Source organism: Punica granatum, chromosome 6, assembly GCF_007655135.1.
Source record: "Punica granatum isolate Tunisia-2019 chromosome 6, ASM765513v2, whole genome shotgun sequence".
Taxonomy (NCBI): Eukaryota; Viridiplantae; Streptophyta; class Magnoliopsida; order Myrtales; family Lythraceae; genus Punica; species Punica granatum.
The window spans coordinates 22,816,472-22,838,411 of NC_045132.1; the positions used below are offsets into that span (position 1 = coordinate 22,816,472).

At 43.0% G+C, this 21,940-nt stretch overlaps 2 protein-coding genes and 1 pseudogene across 6 annotated transcripts; 2 read left to right on the plus strand and 1 right to left on the minus strand.

The window, feature by feature from the left end:
• The first annotated feature begins 1,313 nt into the window (after positions 1-1,313).
• On the plus strand, positions 1,314-7,321 carry LOC116211535 (ABC transporter B family member 26, chloroplastic). 4 transcript variants are annotated; one of them, XR_004157694.1, is made up of 19 exons: positions 1,314-2,048; positions 2,162-2,289; positions 2,594-2,636; positions 2,743-2,787; positions 2,900-3,022; positions 3,114-3,217; positions 3,389-3,443; positions 3,533-3,603; positions 3,734-3,836; positions 4,468-4,678; positions 4,842-4,915; positions 5,109-5,165; positions 5,260-5,334; positions 5,651-5,725; positions 5,809-6,090; positions 6,379-6,443; positions 6,530-6,590; positions 6,839-7,004; positions 7,103-7,321. XR_004157694.1 is itself a non-coding variant. In XM_031545974.1 (18 exons), exons 1-18 carry the CDS (start codon positions 1,569-1,571, stop codon positions 6,917-6,919), a joined length of 2,133 nt encoding a protein of 710 aa, XP_031401834.1. In that variant the 5' UTR covers positions 1,314-1,568; the 3' UTR covers positions 6,920-7,321. The 4 variants fall into 4 exon arrangements, 2 of the variants coding, with proteins under 2 accessions (XP_031401834.1, XP_031401835.1); XR_004157693.1 differs by having other exon boundaries at positions 7,132-7,321; XM_031545974.1 differs by having other exon boundaries at positions 6,839-7,321.
• Positions 7,322-12,945: 5,624 nt separating this feature from the next.
• Positions 12,946-15,199, minus strand: LOC116211566 (annotated as a pseudogene).
• A 393-nt stretch (positions 15,200-15,592) lies between these two features.
• LOC116211564 (zinc finger CCCH domain-containing protein 13) lies at positions 15,593-21,892 on the plus strand. Of its 2 annotated transcripts, none has more exons than XM_031546011.1 (12): positions 15,593-16,045; positions 16,234-16,282; positions 16,469-16,825; positions 17,801-18,162; positions 18,289-18,492; positions 18,577-18,774; positions 18,954-19,028; positions 19,109-19,172; positions 19,310-20,363; positions 20,453-20,515; positions 21,272-21,343; positions 21,494-21,892. In XM_031546011.1, the coding sequence occupies exons 1-12, from the start codon at positions 15,683-15,685 to the stop codon at positions 21,540-21,542; spliced, it is 2,910 nt and encodes a 969-aa protein (XP_031401871.1). In that variant the 5' UTR covers positions 15,593-15,682; the 3' UTR covers positions 21,543-21,892. The 2 variants fall into 2 exon arrangements, with proteins under 2 accessions (XP_031401871.1, XP_031401872.1); XM_031546012.1 differs by having other exon boundaries at positions 17,801-18,078.
• Positions 21,893-21,940: the final 48 nt, after the last annotated feature.

Consider the following 21,940-nt stretch of genomic DNA (forward strand, 5'->3'; position numbering starts at 1 on the left):
GCAGCACTACTTGCTTTATCCATGACTGTTAATAGAGGTTGGAGGAAGATCTGGCTTTGTTCTGATGCTATGTTACTAGTTGAAGCCATTTTACATCCCCATAACTCGTCATGGGAGATTAAGAGTTTTTAGTTTTCTTAGTATATGTTCAAACTGGTCATGTACATGGATTCCGAGGTCGGCCTCGTCCATGACTTTGGGGCAACACGGACCTTTGTCAAAATTTTGTGGTCTTTGTACTTTTGAGGGATGTCCGATCGATTATGTAAGTTCAATTCAATAATGATATATCATATTATTCATAAAAAAAAAATCTCTTGTCAATACTGAATCATTTTCTAGTTTTTTTTTTTAAACCAAACACAAATCAAATGACATTGCCAAAAGGGGAATTCTATGATCTCCTAATGGCACTACGTCATCTCGCTCTTGATATCGTTAGATAGATCGACCAAAAAGTGAGTAAATGATCTATTAGTTTGGATTTATAAGAAGACGTTAGACACCAGAAACACCAACATATTATTTATTCATTTCATCAGTTGGAGGTTTTTTGAGATTTGAGAGCCGGTGAGCCCATGGCTCCTTTCTCTCGAAATTATCTTCTATTTTTCCTAAAAGATGGAGCTAATCGGTTTTGAGGGGTTTGGGACTCCCATCATATCCCTCCCCTCTATAAAAATGGATGCTCAAATATTGGTTATATCCCTCCGTCCCCCACCGCAATCCAACCCTCTAAGAGTGTATTTGGATTGAGAGTTGAGTTAAGTTGAGTTTTAGTTTTAATTGTTTTGTAATGATTGTATTGTTGAATTATGAGAAAAAGTGTGAAAACGTAATAAATAATTGAGGGAAAATAATGATTAAGTAATAATTGTGTTATTGAATCGTGAAAAAGTAATGAATAGTTGAGAAAATTTAATATTAAAAATTGAATTGAATGATTAAAAAAAATTTAAAAATAAAAAAAGTAATGATTGTGATGTTGAATTGAAAATAAGTGGAGTCGAGTTGAATATTGTTGGGAAAACAAACATACCCTAATTCTTTCTAACTCCTCAATTCAAACATACCAGTAAATTTGGTAGAACTATTCTCGATGGCATAGGTTGTAAGCCGTAACGTGCATTTTTACCGACTGCGCACAGAGACTTTTTACTTAGGTGGTATGACCACAATCCACAGTCACGACTGTATCTTATGCAGTATATTCTTATTCTTATTTATGGTCGTTGATATTGATATATGTATCCTTTCCTGGTATGGTATGTTCCGTTTCTTCCCTCGTTCTTTTGTTGGGGGGGGGGGGGGGGGGGGGGGAAGAAAAGAATGAATAATGAAAATGGAGGTGTCGTGTCGTGTCGTGCCGTGGAAGTTAGGTACTGCTGCTGACGGTCGGTCTTTGAACATCACCCAAAGCATCGAATGGTCCTGAAGCTCTCCCGGCCAGAGGCAGCTGTCCGTCCCGCCTCTGCTCCCCTCCATTACAGCTAACCACCGGAACGGACGGAGCAGTCCCGCACTCCTCCTTCTGCCCCCCCCGACTGCTCCATTCGGTCCCCCTTCCCATGGCTCTGCTCCACCTCTGCGACCCACCTCGCCGTCTCCTCCTCACCCCTTTCCACCACCCCATCCCCCTCCTCTCCAAGCCTGCCACCGCCACCCCTCGCCGCCGGGACTTCCCCTCCGGCACCATCATCCCCTCTTCTTCTCATCGCCTGTACACTCGGCGTCGGTTGCTCCGACCCTGTCGCTGCGCCTTGCCCGTCAACGGAGCCATCGTGCAGGACGTCTCGGAGCCTCTCGAGAAACGTTTCGTAGGAGATAAGGAGGATGCCCAGCTCCTCGAGAAGCTCCGAAGACTGCTGCATCTTGCCAGGTCTCTGCTTCCCGGCGGCAGCTGGTGGGATTTGTCGGAGGAGGAGGTCGACGTCAGACTCCTCGCGAAGCCCGTCACCGTGTGGCGGGCGCTGACGCGGATGTGGGAGCTGGTCGCGCAGGACAGATGGGTCATCTTCGCCGCCTTCTCCGCTCTCATCCTCGCAGCGGTCAGTGAGCTTAAGAACCAGTCAATCTGTGAACTAGGCTAATGTTGACTGTGAGATTGACACTACCGTCCTGTTCTGTCTACTGATGCACATGCCTCTTCTTTCTTGTCCAGCTCTCGGAGATTTCGATACCCCATTACTTGACAGCATCGATATTCTCTGCACAGAGTGCTAACATTGCCGTTTTCCACCGGAACGTGCGCCTCTTGATTCTCTTCTGTGTTATCGCGGGCATATGCAGGTTAAAATCTTGTACGGGCCGAAGCTTCCTTCTTCTTTCGGCAGCCAGCAGTTGATGATCATCCTTTATATTATAATTCCGTTTTAGTTGGTGTTCTTGATACCACTGTTCGGTTGATATTGGCCTCTCGCATATCCAGTGGTGTCCTGTCACTTCTCTGAAAGATAATGCTTTTCTTGCCATGAACTGTGTACATGTGTTGTGAAAGAGTATTGTCTTTTTGAATGTATACTGTTCCTTTCTATGCATTATAAGCATATTGAGTGAGTTTCTGATGTGCTTACTCCATTTACTTGTCATTCAGCGGACTGCGTGGATGCTGTTTTGGCATAGCAAACATGATCCTTGTAAGTTTCGCAGCATCATTTTGTCAATCTGTTTACAATGGCTGAACTGATCCCAAACCTCTTCTATTCGAGCTTGCTTAAAAGATGATTCTTTGATCACGTTCAGGTTAAAAGAATGAGGGAGACCTTGTACTCTTCTCTTCTTTCTCAGGTATTAAGATATTTTTACAGCAATGTCTGTTTCTGATGCATAAATCTTTCAATCAATAATTTTCCTGTCGCCATGATTTTCTTAATGCTTATTGATAATTCCTTAATCACAGGATATATCTTTCTTCGATGGTGAAACAGTTGGTGATTTGACAAGCAGACTGGGTGCCGACTGTCAGCAAGTATCACGTGTCATTGGGAACGATCTTAATCTGATACTACGCAACTTGCTGCAGGTTCTCCTCTGTATTACATTTTGTAATATTTAGTCTTGAAAGTTCCAACAGTGCTCACAATTTCATTAATGTTATTGTTCCTGTGATGTAGGGGACAGGCTCGTTGATCTACTTGCTGATCCTGTCTTTGCCCCTGGGCCTATGCACGCTTGCTGTATGTTTGACTCTAGCAGCAGTAATGCTGACCTATGGCCAGTAATGTTCTATGCCTTCTATCTAAGATTTCTCTGTTATAGGTTTGAGATTGTATTGGACCAACTTTCTCTTTCATATGCATGTTGAGGCCGTTTCCCTTCATTTTCTGCTTAAATTGTGTAAGCACCGTGAAAGCTTTCCTTACCTTAACTTCTACATTCTGTAAAACAGGTACCAGAAGAAGTCAGCAAAGCTAATTCAAGAGTTCACTGCATCTGCCAATCAAGTAGAATTTCACTAAGCAATATATTCAGAATGTTTTATCTAAGTTGCTTTGTGGTCTGTTTACTGTGTCTTGCATTTGTCTTATATTAGGTTGCACAAGAGACCTTCTCTCTTGTGAGAACTATTCGCGTTTATGGAACAGAAAATCAAGAAATTCAGAGGTGATCGGCGAATATTTTCCCCTTAATTGAGGAATTCCTTTTCTCTTATGCATATTAACAGAGTGCTCAAAAGATACTCTATGATACTTTCAGTATTTCAACTTCCATTCAACCTTTTTGTGGTTAAAAGGTACAAGAACTGGCTGGATAAATTAGCGAATATAAGCTTGCGCCAGAGTGCTGCTTATGGATTTTGGAACTTTAGCTTCAACACTCTTTATCACTCAATGCAGGTCTGCCTCATCTTTTTATTTACATCCATTATACGAGATTTTCACTTGAATCGAATTAAATGCTACCTTGTTCACGTACATTATTAAAGATGAGAGTTCAGTTGTTTGTATTATATGTCTGAAAGCACATCACATTAGTTCAATGAGTGAAGAGTTGGCAGAGTTTGTCATCTGTGGTTGCTTGATTTTGATAGTTGAAATTAATTTGTCGAGTTTGTAAGCAATCCAGACTACTGACTTTGCAGTGATAACCTTGTGTTTCGAAGGAAACAACTACATGTTTTGCTCTTCACCTTGTTGTCTTGATCAGTTTCTCACATACATCATCATTCATGAAAAAGAAGAGGAAAAGATAGGACCTTCAATTAAGGAGTTGTGTGCTTCTCATTTAGATTTTATATAACAGTTTCTCTGTGAAGTGGCTTAGTTAACTTCTGTAAAAAATGCAATTCTTTTCAAAGAAATTTCAGTGAGTAAGTTCTTTGTTTTATTCCATGGCTTGGTTTTATACCGTGCTGCAAACAGGAGCTCTTTGCATCAAAATTTTAATTATTAAGTGTTTTTTTTTTGGGGTGAAATGTAAGAGCTAGATGATGACTTGCACTTTAATGGGCAGATTTCGATTTTATAGGTTATTGCTGTGCTGGTAGGAGGGATATCTATTCTGAGTGGTCGTATAACAACAGAGCAACTCACCAAGTTCATATTGTACAGTGAGTGGCTAATTTTTTCAACATGGTGGGTAGGGGACAACCTCTCGTCCCTGATGCAATCTGTTGGGGCAAGTGAAAAAGTCTTCCAACTGATGGATCTCCGAGCTAGTGATCAATTCACCTCTAAAGGCAAGCCTTTAGTCTACCTGACGAAAATAACAAATTCTTGCCCTCTTATATCTCCTGAACTTCCCCTGCTAACCTTTGGGTAGAAAGAAGTAGGAAGAACAGTTCTCATCGCTTTTATTTAATTCTCTATTTTTTTCTATTTTTCTTCTTTCTTTGGGATCAGGTTCCAAGCTTCAAAGGCTTTTGGGACGCATCGAGTTTGTGGACGTTTCCTTCCACTATCCTTCTAGGGAAATGGTATGCAAGCTTTCTTCTCCCAAATAGAAGCTGCAAATGCTTTTGACCATAGACTTTAGGAAGTTGTGGCCTCATCTACTGCATCAAGTTCTGCTTTCCATCGATGGCATATGTAGATATTATAATGTCTTCTTTTTCTTCGTTGTTTCTTGTTGTTTACATCAATAGAAATGCTCACCAGAAATTTCAACAGGTGCCAGTGTTGCAGCATGTAAACCTTTCCATAAATCCCGGTGAAGTTGTTGCCATTGTAAGGCAGCCTTTTGGCCTTTATTTTTTCTCATTTTCATTGCAGTAACTATACCCACCATCAAAATTGGTTACTGATGTTAAATTATATCCAGGTTGGTCTTAGTGGTAGTGGAAAGAGCACACTCGTGAGTCTCTTGCTTCGCCTTTATGAGCCCACATACGGTCAGGTAAATTTCTTTAGCTGTTATGAGTTCATTATCTCTACTATAATTGTTTACTTCTTTAATTTGTAAAAGTAACTGATAACAAAATATTTATAAATATAAAAATGCTGATCTCGGAGATTCTTATAATACATGCCAGATTCTTGTATGTCTAAATTTTGGGGGACAGGATTGAAAAAACTCTCTTTTTGGTGATTCAGTGATAGTCAAGTCAGTTGATCTGTATTTGTTAATTTTGTTAAATGGCTACTCCCTGAAATCATGCTAAAGCTTTCTCATCTGTTAATGGTTATCGTTAAATTTATCTTTGACAATGCAGGTCCTAATTGATGGCATTCCGATCAAAGAATTGGACATCAAGTGGTTGAGGGAAAGAACTGGATTTGTGGGACAGGTTGTCCTTGATCAACCTCAGAAATTGTGATTTATTTTTCAACTGAATTCACGATTATGCTTCTGACTCTGACTCTGCATTAGGAGCCACGCCTATTTCGAATGGACATTAGTTCAAATATAAAATATGGGTGTCCCCGAGATGTTAAGCAGGAGGATGTGGAGCAGGCAGCCAAACTTGCCTATGCTCACGACTTCATTTGTGCCCTCCCGAATGCATACCAAACTATTGTGGACGATGATTTGCTCAGTGGAGGGCAGAAGCAAAGGATTGCCATTGCTCGGGCTATTCTAAGAGATCCATCAATCTTAGTTCTCGATGAGGCGACAAGCGCGCTTGATGCGGAGAGTGAGCACAATGTTAAGGTTGGTCCCCTATAAACGCGATCTCTTTTTTCAGTTACACAAATTTTTTCATGTTCAAGAGGGTCTCCCTTAAAGGAAACATGCCTGACCCTGGGTCACCTCTTCCTCTCGAGCAAGCCTGGGCCCATTCACACTCCATTAGGGCAGATAATCAAAGCTGAGGCCTGGTTTCACGTCTTATTCCACTCCTATTGCCTAATAAATTATTCTGCAAGGATTATCTCAATTTCTGTGCTTTCATAGCATCATATCCATTTTTTCGTACTTAAGATTATTCTTTTCTTGCAGGGTGTTCTCCGAGCTGTGAGAAGTGACTTGATGATGAGGAGAACTGTTATAGTTATTGCGCACAGGTGAGATAATCTACCACTGTCAGTATCGTCCTTCTTAAGCATCTCATTAGCAAGTATTGGTGTTTAGCGCACGAGAATTTCCGCAGGCTTTCTACGATACAAGCTGCTGACCGCATTGTGGTGATGGATGGTGGCCGAATAGCTGAGGTTCGTTTTCTGGCAATCTTTTCTCAGTTTGTGTCTCCAGTTGCTTCTGGAGAACTTCAAAAAATTCGGTAATGGAGAATATAGTGAAATAAAACATGCTAGGTTGCTCGATGAACTACATAGGGCTTCAGCTTCACTACATTTTTCTTCCCTCTTATCATTAATTCACATGTATAAGGCTTAGACGTCCGGCTTACTCTGTATGGGGCATGTTCCGTTAATCTGGGTTAGATTTTAAATTTGTGTAGATGGGAACTCACAAAGAGCTTCTACTCAAGGATGGCCTGTACGCTCGACTGACAAGAAGACAGGCTGATGCTGTGGCTTGATCTTTCCAAGCTCTACTGATTTGCTTTACTTTTCAAATTTTCTGCCGAATGAGTTCTCCATTCGGTATAAAGTTTGAGCAGAGAGGTTAGACAGCCAACAAACTCATCTACACATTAGTCGATGATGAGTAGCCACAGCGGTTGCTCTTTCTAATCAAGTTCATAGGCTGTTTACTGAATCAGTTGCTGATGCTACCTCGTTCTGTCTGAAGCTGCTGTGGGAATTCCTGATGAAGTATACAGAATGTTCTCTCTCTCTTTCATTGCCATTTACAACATCGGTATTGTCAACGTAACTTGTAACTGCACCATGCATGCAGCAATCATACAGAAATGTTAAACAGATGAGTACAGTTCAGAAATTGAAATGAAATACTTCGAACACTATGATTTGCATTGTTTTATCTTCAGTTGATCGGTGTGCATAGCATCTTACCATTATCAGTAACAAGAAGGTCCATATCAACAGTGATAAATATGCCTGGAGTCGTGTTGGGGTTAGGGATGTACTCAACCAAACAATAACGCAGCGATTAATCTTCCTCCCCTTCTAGTGTAATCGAGATAGGAACTATTCAAATCAACCAACAAGCAGTAAAGTAAAACAACACCAAGAATTTTACGTGGAAAACCCCAATGTGGGGAAAAACCACGGGACCAACTCCGAATCAACGATCCACTATGAAGGTTATACAATGTCTTTCATCAAGGGTAAACCCTTGGATCACCAAACTCAAGAGAAACACTCTCTTGGATCACCCAAATACTAAATTCGTCACCCACACCGGGTGGTTCACAAAATCAGCTGAAACAGCACCTACAGAGCTCGAATAGAAATTCTGACCGTTCAGAAGTTAGCCCCACGTGTTGTGAAGCTGCTGTCAAAATTTCGTCCCAATCGGAGTTCGTTTGATGTCCCGATCGAGGTTTGATCTCCAGCTGCGCGCTGCCCCTGCTCTTCGAATTTTGCTGTCTGCTCTTCCCTGGTTTTGTGCTGCTATGCTGCTGCACTTCTGCCGCTCTACACTAATCTGCAGCTGTTCTGCTGCTATTTATACCTCAGCTGATTTGCTGAAACAAAAACCCTAATAAAATGGGTTCTTGGGCTTATTAAGGCCCGATAAAAGCCCAATACAATTTGAGCCCAACTTCCTCCAAATTGGAGGGATACCCAACAAACTCCCCCTCCCGACTATTTGGAGGCTTCAAGCATACCGGCTATACTTCGGCAAACATGAAGTTTCTCCCTAGCGAGAGGTTTTGTCATCATATCAGCTCCATTCTCATCAGTGTGTACTTTGTCTAGCTTCACCAGCTTAGACTCCAACACATCTCTAATCCAATGAAACTTGATATCGATATGCTTCGACCTCGAATGGAAAGTGGGATTCTTGCAAAGATGAATGGCGCTTTGACTATCACAGTGTAGAACATACCTTTCTTGCTTCAAGCTCAACTCCTGCAAAAACTTTTGCAACCATAACATCTCCTTGCAACCTTCGGTCACCGCAATGTATTCGGCTTCCGTTGTAGACAAAGCGATGCACTTTTGAAGCCTTGACTGCCATGAGATAGCTCCCCCTGCAAAAGTCATCAAGTATCCCGAAGTGGATTTCCGGGAATCAATATCTCCTGCCATATCCGCATCCGTATAGCCCACTAACTCCGGCTTACCAGTGCCAAAGTGTAAACACACCTTGGATGTTCCTCTAAGATACCTCAGAATCCACTTAACTGCATTCCAATGCTCTTTCCCCGGATTGGAGAGAAAACGACTAACCACACCAACAGAATGAGCGATATCTGGTCTTGTACAGACCATGGCATACATCAAACTTCCTACAGCTGATGAGTAAGGAACTTTCTTCATCTCTTCTTTCTCCTTCTCACTTGTAGGACATTGCTTCGAGCTAAGTTTGAAATGAGAAGCAAGTGGTGATGAAACTGGTTTAGCATTACCCATGTTGAACCGATCCAAAATCTTCTCGATGTACTTCTCTTGAGAAAGCCAAAGTTTTCCACTTGATCTGTCACGAGAAATATGCATCCCAAGGATCTGCTTTGCCGGTCCCAAATCCTTCATGGCAAAGGACTTGTTGAGCTCCTTCTTCAACTCTGTAATCTTGCTCATATCATGACCAACAAGTAGCATATCATCCACATATAACAGTAAAATGATAAAATCACCATTCGAGAATTGTTTCACGAACACACAATGATCTGAAGTTGTCCGTGTGTAGCCATGGCTCAACATGAAAGAGTCAAACTTTTTTATACCACTGCCGAGGTGCTTGCTTAAGCCCATACAAGCTCTTCCTCAGCCTGCACACCAAATGCTCCTTACCTTTAACTCGGAATCCTTCAGGCTGCTCCATATATATTTCTTCCTCCAAGTCACCATGTAGGAAAGCTGTTTTTACATCGAGCTGCTCGATCTCCAAATTTAGACTAGCTGCCAGTGCGAGAACAACTCGGATCGATGACATCTTGACAACAGGCGAGAAGATCTCCTCGAAGTCAACTCCTTTCTTCTGGTTGAAACCTTTCACTACCAGCCGAGCTTTGTATCGAGGTCGCGAGTTCTCTGTCTTCAACCTGTAGACCCATTTGTTCTTCAATGCTCTTTTACGTTGCGGTAGCTTCACTAGGTCATACGTGTGATTTTCAGACAAGGAGTTCATCTCCTCATTCATCGCCTTCAACCAGTGCTCCTTGTACTCATGTGCCACAGCTTCATCATAGCACTCAGGTTCTCCCCCGTCAGTCAGTAGCACATATTCATGAGGCGGATATCTTGTAGATGATCGTCTTATTCTATCAGATTGTCTAGGTAGATCTGCAGGCTCTAACTGTAACTGCGAGCCTGTATCATCCGTAGTCACATCATCATCTACCTGAGGAATCTCACCCCCAGTCGTGGTTTCTTCATACTCACCAGGTACCTCTTCCATTGGATGCTCTACATCAACCGGTACAGGAATAAAGATCTCGTGAGGATTGCCTACACTGGCATTCTCTAACTTTTGCAAATCCTCGATTGTCTGGTCCTCAAAGAAGACAACATCCCTGCTCCTGATGATCTTCTTGCTATCAGGGTCCCAAAGCCTGTACCCGAACTCTTCATGTGCATAACCCAAGAAGATGCACTGTTTTGCCTTGGCATCAAGTTTTGATCTTTCATCTCGAGGAATGTGAACAGATGCCCTGCACCCGAATACTCTGAGATGCTTGTATGATACTTTCTTGCCGGTCCACACCTGCTGGGGTACATCTCCATCAAGTGCAACTGACGGTGTAAGATTAATAAGATCAACCGCTGACCTCATTGCCTCGCCCCAGAAAGGCTTAGACAGTTTCGCCTGAGAAAGCATACAACGAACTCTCTCAACAATTGTGCGGTTCATTCTCTCTGCAAGCCCGTTCTGCTGTGGTGTCTTCGGTACCGTCTTCTCAAGTTTGATACCGTGAGTCCTGCAATAGTTCTCGAAAGGACCCCTATACTCACCACCATTATCAGCTCTGACACATTTCAGATTCATGCCTGTTTCTCTTTCCACTGCTACATGGAAGTTCTTAAAAATCTCAGTCACCTGATCTTTAGTTCTCATAGGGTAAGCCCAAACTTTCCTGGTGTGATCATCTATAAAGGTCACAAAATAGAGAGCACCACCAAGAGATCTATCCGACATAAAACAAACATCAGTATGCACAAGATCAAGTATATGATGGCATCTAGAGGGACGACTTCTAACAAAAGAAACTCTCCTCTGCTTACCAGCTAAACAGTGATCACAAGTGCTCAAGTGCATACCTTTAACGGGCAAAGACTGCTTTCTAGCAAGAATTTGAATACCTTTCTCACTGATATGCCCAAGTCTCCTATGCCATAGCTCGATAGGATAATCCTCAACAACATTAACCTGACCGGAGTTGTGTCTGGCACGCAGCCTGTAGAGAGTGTCGGTCTTCTGACCCCGTGCCACAATCAACGAACCCTTGGAGAGCTTCCATCTCCCATTGCTGAATTCATTACTGTAGCCTTCATCATCAAGTTGACCCGTCGAGATTAGGTTAAGGCGAATTTCTGGAACATGCCTCACCTTCTCCAAAAACAACTTGCAGCCAAGCTCGGTCTCTAGACAGACATCACCAATACCGACAATCTTGCATGACTGTCCATTCCCCATTCTCACATAACCATAGTCTCTGGTAGTGTAAGATGAGAAGAAATCCCGATGAGGAGTGACATGAAACGAGGCACCTGTATCTGCAACCCAGGTAGAGTCCTGACATGTGAAATTCACATAGGCTTCATCACAAATGATGTAGGTCTCTCCATCAGATGCCACTGCTGTAGTACCTTCTTCCTTCTTGCTCTCACCGTTGCCATTCTGATTTTTCTTCAGAGCTCTACACTCCCTTTTGTAGTGTCCCTCCTTTCCACAGTGATAGCAAGTGACCACTTTCCTCGTCTTCGACTTTGATCTACCCCTCGATTTGCCACGTGAGTTACTATGCTTGGAAGAGAAATTTCTGCTTTGACTTCTCCCCCGTTGTTCAGTAACCAAAGCTTCAGACTGAATGGAAATCCCCGAGCCTTTCCTTCTAGTCTCCTCATTAAATAAACTGTCTGTCACCGTGGCCAACGATAGCTTCCCGTTTGGCGCAGAATTGCTTAATGCAACCACAAGTGTGTCCCAATTATCCGGTAGAGTCCCTAAAAGTAGACAGGCCTGCAACTCATCGGGTAATATTATCTCCAGGTTCGTCAACTGGTTAATAATATCCTGGAAATTACTCATGTGCGCAGCCATATCACCTCCATCCTGGAAACGAAGATGAACCAGCTTCTTCACGAGGAATGCCTTATTTTGTGGTGTCTTCCTCGCATAGAGATTTGTCAATTTATCCCACAAAGCTTTCGCATTTGTCTCCTGAGCAACATGATGATAAATACTATTGTCTATCCACTGCCGAATCAAACCAATAGTCTTCCGATTTGTGCGTTCCCAAGCCTTGTCATCCTTATCTTTGGGTTTCGCGGAATCCCCTTCAATAGGATCGTACAAATCCCTGCAAAATAGAAGATCCTCCATCCGAGACTTCCATATAGAGTAGTTGGTTGCATTCAACTTGAACATGGATCCTGTAGACTCCTCCATCTCGAAAACACCGAAAAAAACTCAAACTTCTCTAACCCGAGGCTCTGATACCACTTGTTGGGGTTAGGGATGTACTCAACCAAACAATAACGCAGCGATTAATCTTCCTCCCCTTCTAGTGTAATCGAGATAGGAACTATTCAAATCAACCAACAAGCAGTAAAGTAAAACAACACCAAGAATTTTACGTGGAAAACCCCAATGTGGGGAAAAACCACGGGACCAACTCCGAATCAACGATCCACTATGAAGGTTATACAATGTCTTTCATCAAGGGTAAACCCTTGGATCACCAAACTCAAGAGAAACACTCTCTTGGATCACCCAAATACTAAATTCGTCACCCACACCGGGTGGTTCACAAAATCAGCTGAAACAGCACCTACAGAGCTCGAATAGAAATTCTGACCGTTCAGAAGTTAGCCCCACGTGTTGTGAAGCTGCTGTCAAAATTTCGTCCCAATCGGAGTTCGTTTGATGTCCCGATCGAGGTTTGATCTCCAGCTGCGCGCTGCCCCTGCTCTTCGAATTTTGCTGTCTGCTCTTCCCTGGTTTTGTGCTGCTATGCTGCTGCACTTCTGCCGCTCTACACTAATCTGCAGCTGTTCTGCTGCTATTTATACCTCAGCTGATTTGCTGAAACAAAAACCCTAATAAAATGGGTTCTTGGGCTTATTAAGGCCCGATAAAAGCCCAATACAATTTGAGCCCAACTTCCTCCAAATTGGAGGGATACCCAACAAGTCGAGAGGGCAAAGTTTCGGAATTTTTGAACCACTCAACTATCCGGTCAGACTACAAACTGACAATCTATTTTCTGACTACGTTCCGATCAACTTTCATTTTGTGATCGAAGGACATGCTTTATATGAATCCCTTCTCCTTGAAACTCTCGACAGTGTACTTCAGAGTGACCTCCAAGGGAGTGAATTCCAAGCCTAAACCCTTTGCTTTCTCTTTCGATACTTGATACATTTGTGACCCGAAAACCTTGTCATCTTGACATCTGCATTAAGAGAATGCAATGTGTTATTTTTATGGACATTCAATCCCATTCCAGTGAACTATTTTTTCAGACGCGCATATATATGGCTTGAAAGATATGATATGGTATGATAGTCCGAACTATATGCGTCTCCTGATGACTTACTTCTCAGGAAGCTGCAATGTGGGGTGGAGTTTGCGGAGAATGTCTAATGAGTCACGACAGTGTGTAACTTGTCCTGCTATCTGCCACTGGCCGAAGGATTCTCGAAGGCCAGAATATGAGCATTCGCTACATCTCTTACATCGACGTATCTGTGAGTCGAGTTGGGATATGTTTCTGATCCTGCAACAATACACCGATATTTGGACGGACTTTCTTCGAGCAAAGCAAATATACTTTAACCAATTGATATAGTTCTACTTCAAGCAGAGAGATCAATCTAGCTATCCGCTGCAAAGAGGATACCATTGACTAGTTTGAAGATCATCTCGATGGTGGTGTTGAGTGTGGGCTGCAAGATTGGATCGATCACGTAGCCCGGGTTTATGGTGACCAAGTCGATCCCGTTTTCCTTTGTGAATTTCCAAGCCTCCTGCTCCGCTAATGTTTTTGAAAGCATATACCACAGCTGAATGTAAAAGCAAAGACACCTGTTATGAAACAGAAGGCAGTCTTCCTTACTTGGGGCTTGCTGTTCTGCGAGCAGATGGACACAAACCTCGGACTTCTCACAGAAAGCAGGGTCAGAGAGCCGAGTCTCATCGACCACGACATCAGGGCTGAGAGGCCTTCCGCTGTAGAACACTGCCGCCATGGAAGAAGTTATAACCACTCGCTTGACAGCAGGCACCTTCGCGCACGAACCGAGAACATTGAGGGTGCTCTTCACAGCAGGGTGGATCAGGTCGGCCTGCAGCAAGCAGCAGAACACTAATAAGCTATCAGTATCAGTTCTCCATAATCTAAAGTCCACAAACCCGACAATGGTATCCGCGGAGCGCCATTACAAGCCCGAATATGTCTTAGATATCTCTTTTTTCACCAAGTCATCATGTCGCACCCTCGTTATCAAATTCCTGGACGGAATTCTACCTCAAGAAGTGTACCTGAGGGTCAGCAGAGGAGAAAAAGATCGGGGAGGCGGCCTGGAAGGCGCCATGGCATCCCTCCGATTAAAGGAACCTTCTTCCAGTAGCTCTGCTCTGAACAGATGAGCTCCCTCCAGCGCCATTAGGTGCTCCGTCTTCTTCGGCCTTGACAAATTAGATTGCAAATTCAATGGCTTATTTTTTTGATTAATTATTCGTATAATCGCGTAATTAATGAAGGAAATCAAAATTTTGAATTTAATATATATATATATATGTATAAATGTGCATATATATATATATATATGTATATGTATAATGGTCAAGTTCTTTGTGCCTTTGCCTTATGCGGAACAATATCAATGATTGTGAAGGACACAAGTAGTTATAATTTTGGAACGAACGGTCATTTGACTTAATGTTAAATTAACTAATTAATAAAAAGTTTCTTTGTAAGATATGTCCCAAATAAAATACACGTCTTTTCTACCCGATGGTGCCTCATTGAACATGTATAAATAGAGACTTTTGTGCCAAAAGTCACTATAGTCAGTATGGTTGATTAATCAAAATAATTACAAATATTGAGTGAGAGAGTTAGGGTATTCTATTGTAGAGCACACAAAGGGTTTATCATCGAAAAGACTCGCCATAAACCTAATAGAAACTTCATGTAGGGGCGAATAACTTTTTTCGAAAATAGTTGACCCGTGCCTCGAAGCAATAGTTAATTGAAGATCGTGTTTGTTATCTTCTTAGACTCCGAGTTCGTGATCGACATTGTCGTCTTCGACAGTCGCCGAAGTTCCCCTTCTCCGAATCCCCAACGGTCAGATCATCTGCGAACCATAAGTCAGACAACCCCCAAAGTAGTAATCCAGAAATATGTTCAAGGGAGGTTCTGTTCTGTCCCATTACTCGGGTCGCGGACGGTGCCTTTGACAGTGTAGCTGCGCTGGAGCAGGAGCTTGACGATCCAAGAAGCTATGTACCCGGAAGCTCCCGTCAAGCACGCCACCTACTTCTCCTCCTCACAGCTCATCTCTTGTCCCTTCTTCTTCTTCCTCCTTCTTGGTGGGGTATTAGATGATGATATGACTCTTCGGAGCGACTGAGATGCTTCTAGGGCGGATGATGAGTAAGGCTTTAAGGAATGAGCATCTGTCTGTCTGAACTTCAATGGCCACTTGAGCGGCCAAAATCGGAACGATCGTCATCCCTGTCGGCATTAAACCAAGAACTGTGGAGGATCAAAACGTACGTACGATGATAACTGCAACCAAACAGTAACGGTCATCACATCCGACATTGCATCAGTGACGAAATGGGCCTTAATGGGCCGCGCCCATATAGAAGCGAGCTCAAGGCCCAGCCCATGTACGATTTCGCGGGAGAAGCATTGGAGGCTGTAATCTCCCGCAGCGGGTATCACCGAGACTCCCCTGCTCCCCTCACCCAACCCACCTGAAAGAAGAGAAGCCTGCGGTCCCCAGCTTCCCACACTCCGATCGCCACCGTCACTGCCATGGACGCTTACCGCTCTTACATGAGGCCGCCAGCGCCGCCTCCTCCTCCTCCGTCGTCGGCGGCGGATCCTCAGTACCACCAATTCCAGCAGCATGCAGGAACGCCTCCGAGGCCTCCGCAGGGCCCGTGGTTCCCCAATCAATTCCAGTATCATAACCCCTCCTCCCAGTCCCCTTCCGCCCCTCCTCCCCCGTCCTGGGCTCCGCCGCCTCCTCCTCCTCCTCCTCCTCCTCCTCAGTCCGATCATGTTCAGCCTCCTGGTTTTCCCGCTCCTACGCATCCTTATCCTCCTCACCACGCTCAGCTCCCGCCCCGGCCTTACCTGCCTCCTCCTCATCACCTCAACCCCTACCCTCCGCAGGTTAGTCAGCTGATTTCATCTGTTCTTTTGGTCGAATCTTGTAATCTCTTAGCTCCTTTGCCTTGTTCGGACCAAATTCAGCTTGGTAGCATATGCTGTTCGGATGAACTTCAATTGCTGGATTCACTCTGGGCAGCTGCTGTTCCATTAATTTTCGTGTTCCTGATTCTTGATGTAAACTTGTGCAGGATTGGAACAGTCCAAATTGGGGCTATCAGCAGGGTTGGAATCACCAAGGTATGTTATTCTGTTATCGATAAACAAGGGTTTTGATGCTTGTTTCAGTGGGCTCGCTCGGATTTTTGTCGAGGAATCACTTTCCTCTTGCTGTTGTTTCTACTGAAGTTCACGTAGTATTGAATCGTCGTATGTCTGTTAAGTTTCGAAAATTTGAGAAAACTAATTATAAGAGGTACGTAACAGCACAAAGCGATGCGGAAGATTGGGCTGCCAGGGCTAAAGCTTGGGCAAGTGCCAAGGCTGCTATGGAGAATCAGTATCCGCAAGCACATTATCAAAACCAGTATCCTCAGGCTGTTGAATCTCAGGAATACGCGTTTTCAGCTGTGCCTCCAAACGGGCAGCCTGTTCATTTGCAGGAGAATCCATCAATTGGTTCCAGACCTGCCTCCTATCTTCCAGATGGACGCATGTCGTACTCAGCTAAAGATGGGCCTCTGAGTGGAGACCCAAGTGCTGTGTTTCACCCTCAAGAGCATCTGCCTGCCAGTCAATCTGTTCATCAGCAGGAGGTACCTTCTAGTTATTCTTCTGTTTCAGGTAATATTTACTTAACATACAATTTGCATGTGAATAGTGCTGAAAGAGCACTTCTTAAAACTTGCTCATCGTCTTAATATGTCTTGTATGGCAGCAATTAGAATACTTTCATAATAGTTTAGAGTCTCTTCGGCTGCCCTTTCTGACTTGTGATATTATTTGTTATGGTATATATGTAAATTTTTTAAGATTAGGAGATTATTCAGTTTAAATCTTCTTTCCTCTTAATTGGTCAACATCTACCAACATTTACATGCTGATGGCCAACCCATCCATATGTGATGAAAATGAGCTAAAAATTGCTGTGGCTTGTATTAGCAATTGCGAGACTAAAATTAATGAACCAGGCGTTATAGCTCTTAGCAGTGGCACATTCTAGAGAGACTCCTTCTACTTTACTTTCATTCTCATCACAATAGACTTCCTTAATACAATTTTGACTCTGTTGAGGATTTTGACAAGATCAGTTCATATGTTAGATTTTGCAGATGTTTGTGTGTGTGTGTGCGTGTGTGTGTGGTTGGAATTACAGGGAAATGTTCCTCAAAAGGGTTCTTAGTTGAGTGTAGGTTAATCTGCACGTGATTAATATGGTCATGACATGGGTATGGGGTGGACAAATGCTCTCATGCCTGAAAAATAAGAAATAGTTCTTGTTGGTAGCTTTCCAGTATTACGAGAGATGTTATTTGATTTTGTCAATTAGGGTATTCCACAGCTATGTCTAGACAAGTGGGCAAACATTACGGGCTTTTATTTGGGTGGACAAGAGGAAGCAGTCATACAGGATGTCTAGGTGCTGCAACCAAGAATTTATTATTATTATTTTTTTTTGGGCTTGGATAGCTTAACATTTAGGTCCAGCAGATGAAGATGTGATGTTTAGTGACAATCGGCTCCGCATTAGCATTCATGTATCTGGACGTTGAATTTCTTGATGACTTGTTCTTTTGACTCCTTGCTTGTTCTTTGTAGGCAAAGAAGAGAGTAGGGATCAGAGTGAGAAGCTACTGCATCTGCCCGGTTCTGCAGCTCAGGAAGGAATGGGCCACCTACAAGCACCAATGCCTGCTGCTGATGGATCGGTTGTTCCATATGGCAATCCATATACTGATCCCATTGCAAATCCTGCTGATCAACCCCTGGAGTTTGCTTCTAGGTTTAGCCGTGATCAGGATCTACTAGCACAATCTGTTTATGCTCATCAGGATTCCACTGGGCCTTTAAGAGGAATTGACCCCGTTGTCCCCATGGTATCTGTTAATACATGGACCTCATCCATGACTCCTGATGTAGCTTACCCTTCTTTACCTGTGGTGCTTCCTTCAGGTTCACAGGTTGTAAGCTTTGATGTTCTTTTTTTCAATGCCCCTCTCCGACCCCACAAAAATATATAAACCAGAGAGAAATGGATGAAGTTGGCATTTGAATCTTGCAATTCATTAATTTTCTCTCTTTTGCAGCATGATCATTCCATTCCTATCCCGCCTCCTGTCTCCGGGCATGCAACGCCATCATTTCCTAGGTTTTCTGGACCAAGCTTTCAGGCAACAATTCAACCACCTGGTGGGCCCTTTGCTCTGAGTGCAGGACCCCCGCTGCCTCCAATGGGAGGCTTTTCTGCTGATTCTTATGGTCTTCCGGGCAGTGCTGAGCGTCCTAAAAAGGTAGAATGTTTTTCCTGTAGCCTTGTATAGATGCAAGGGACCGGTATGCCCATGATTGACTTACCTCTTTCAAACATATATCAGGCTCCGGTACCTAATTGGCTTAGAGAGGAGATCATTAAGACGAAAGCTAGCATTGTCAGTTCTTCTCTGGGGCATCCTAAAGATGGAGCTCAGTCTGTTGAGGATGACGGCACTGATAAGTCTTTTGAAAAAGGCGACCAGGCAGACAGTAAAAGCATCGATTCGTCTAAATCAACTGAGGATGATGATGATGATGAGGTTTCTATACTAATGCATGCGTGAATTTTTTATGTATCTACTTCCAGCCTATGCATGGCTTCCAGTCTATGGCATAGGCTATTGTTTTACATTTTTGATTATACAATTTGTGATATTTTAGGTACACTTACTCAGATTTAATTATGAGAATCAACAAATATATGATTTGCTTTGTGTAGGATTATGTGGAAGCTGCAAGAACTGCTGCAATAAATCAGGAGATTAAACGTGTTTTAACTGAAGTCTTGTTGAAGGTGAAAGTGGTTTCAAAGCTGCTTTTTTTCTCCATCAAAGTCTTGGCTTGCTGCTTTAATATAATAATGTTCTTGAACAGGTGACTGATGAACTTTTTGATGAAATTGCAACGAAAGTTCTCAACGAAGATGATCAGGCTGAAGGTAATGATTGACAGCAATTGTTTTTTTCCCTACCCGGTTGGAGTAGCAAAGCTTGTTTTACATTAGTTATTGTGAGCTTGTGCAGTGATATGTCCTCATGAAGCTTGCTAATTTTTGTAATTTTTCCTTGTCTCCAGATAACCACAAACCACTTGCTTCAGATCGTATGGCTTCACCAACTTCTCATGCTCCTGCAGACAATAGAGCTTCTGCAAAGGCTCTTGTTTCTGTTGAAACTAAGGACTTAGATAACGAAGATGTCAGCGAAAAATCTAGTTCAGGCGCTGGTGGGAATATATTGGGTCTGGCAAATTATGCATCCGATGATGAAGATGATGAAACCCAAACCTCTATGAAATTGAATAGTAAAAGTCCACATGATGCAAATGATGCGGCTGACAATGGAGCACATCCAGTGGAAGGTGAAGAACATGTCAGTGCTCAAGCACATTCTGATACGGGTCACCCAAGGACCAGTTTACTTCGGGGTAATTCAGGCAACAATGAACTGAACAGGACTGGTACTATGACATCCCCTAAGGTGTCTCCTATAGGTGACCAGATTAAGTTAAATGGTAAAATGGTGGATGGTCCAAGTGCATCTGTTTCAAAGGAGACACCTGAAGAGAAGGTTCGTAGGAAGTCAAAACTGCTTGATGAAGAGGTTGACATGAGAAAATCAGTGAGGGCTGATACTAGAGATGTGGAGACCAGAGTGAGGCCCATCGTCACCGATCGAGATGGCAATAAGAGGACCTCTGGGGGTGATTCTTCAGAGGGACCTCTGAGAGGTAAGGTCAAGGTTGATGATGAAAATCATAGAAGTAAAGATGAAAGACAGCTAAGGAAGGAGAAAGCGGAAAGAGATGAGTCAAAAGAGGCGAAGGACCATGTGAAATATGGAGAAAAGAGGAAGGAATCCGAGGGAAGGAAAAGGCCAGGCCATTCTGATATCAAGGAGGACAAGAACAAAGAGAGACCATGGAGAGAGAGTGCTAAAGATGACAGCAGGAGAATTGAGCAGTCAAGGGAGAAGGAAGAAGATAGATTGCATCGTAAGGCTTCACGCGAGCTGAGCAGACATAAGAGAAGGCGCTCCTCTTCACCGAGCAGCAGAGATCGAAATAGTAGAGACAGCTTTTCTACTCATGGAAAAGATTCAAGTGATGAAGATTCAGACTATTCTAGAAGGTTTGTTCATTGAGAAGTTCTCTCCCTTTTCTGACACTCTCTCTGCTCATTTGATAGGAAGGTATCTCATATTATGTTGTGCACTTCAGGAAATTGCATTCGAAGAAACGTAATTCATCACCATCACCATCCTCCATAAGGTCCAGAAGAAGGTAATTATTCGTCGTTGCTAGATAATGTCTCATATACCATCTGCACACTTCTCACAGGCATAACTGAAGGCAGCCGCAGCCCAAAAATTAGAAACCATCAAGTCCTCGGATGTAAAATCGAAGTTGACATATCTTAATGTGAGGGTTTGCTAAGTCACTGACAACATGATTTTAAGTCTCTTCACTTGGCAAACTGAAAAATAAGGAATGTATTATATAGCTTTCTCTGCTTTCAAGAATTCCCCCTCCTCTGATTTGCCGTTCTATCTCTGAACCTTGAACTCATCAATAGAAAGGTACAATGTTTCGAAGATGTTTGCGGTTGTTATCCTTGTTTTGCATTATATCATGTTTGATACTTCAGAGCAATGAAGAGGGGCATATGTTATTGATTTGCAAATTTGAGATCATGATATAGTTAGGTGAAGTTCGTAATTTATTAGCTCTATGATGCCTGATTTGTTCTGATCTATTCGTAGCACTCTTAGATCCTTTTTGCTAAATGCGTCGTGCAAGAAGGGGATTTAGCAATTCAGCACTTAGACTGGTGTTCTTTCTTTGCTGCTTCTAAGTTTTGGTCAATGTTACTTGGATGGGATATTTTCATTTTTCAATTACTTTAGCTAGCAGAATATGGATGCAAACAGGCTATATCATGTAGAGTTTGATGCGCACACACAAGGTTAGGTATCTCTACTAAATTATGCGAATTTATTCAACTCACCGAACGAGTATGGTGGATATTTTCGTTTCTAGACATTCGCGGTCTCCACATAGCAAGCATTCTCAGCGCAGGCATTCTCCCTACTCTTCTTTTGAGGGGTCCAGGTATGTTTTCTGGGAATCATTAAATGCATAATTATATTTTTGAAAGATAAGCCATTCGTCTAAGCAAAATCAGGTGAAGCCAGCCACTTGATTATGTATGTGTTTCGATCGAGATCTTCTCAATGTATACCCTTTTATCTTCTCATGCAGGGAGAGGAGGAGATCAAGGTCGAGATCACCTGTGAGGAGGCACAGATGATGAAAAGAGGAGGCCTACATATTTGGCTTGAGAAGCTTTGACGATATCAGTTGCTGTACATGTAGCTCATCTTCGAGATACAACAAAGAAGGGAGGACCGACACCGGCATCAGTCTCTGAGCAATAACCATTGGCGATCCGAGAAGTAATCGTTTTTCGATATGCATGTGAGCCTTTACATGGGCCTCGCACTGTTTGTAGAACTAGACTGCATGCTAAAATATCTGGAGGTATTGGTGCGTTGATCGAGTTTATGTCTGTCTTGTCTGAGCACATCTCTTGAGGTTGTACTGCTATTTTCAGTTGTAATTAATATTGTGAAAGGTTCAGTGATCTCTTTCCAGATTTTAGCCCGTCAAGCTCAAATTTGGTCATCCCCGGTGCACTAAACCGAGACG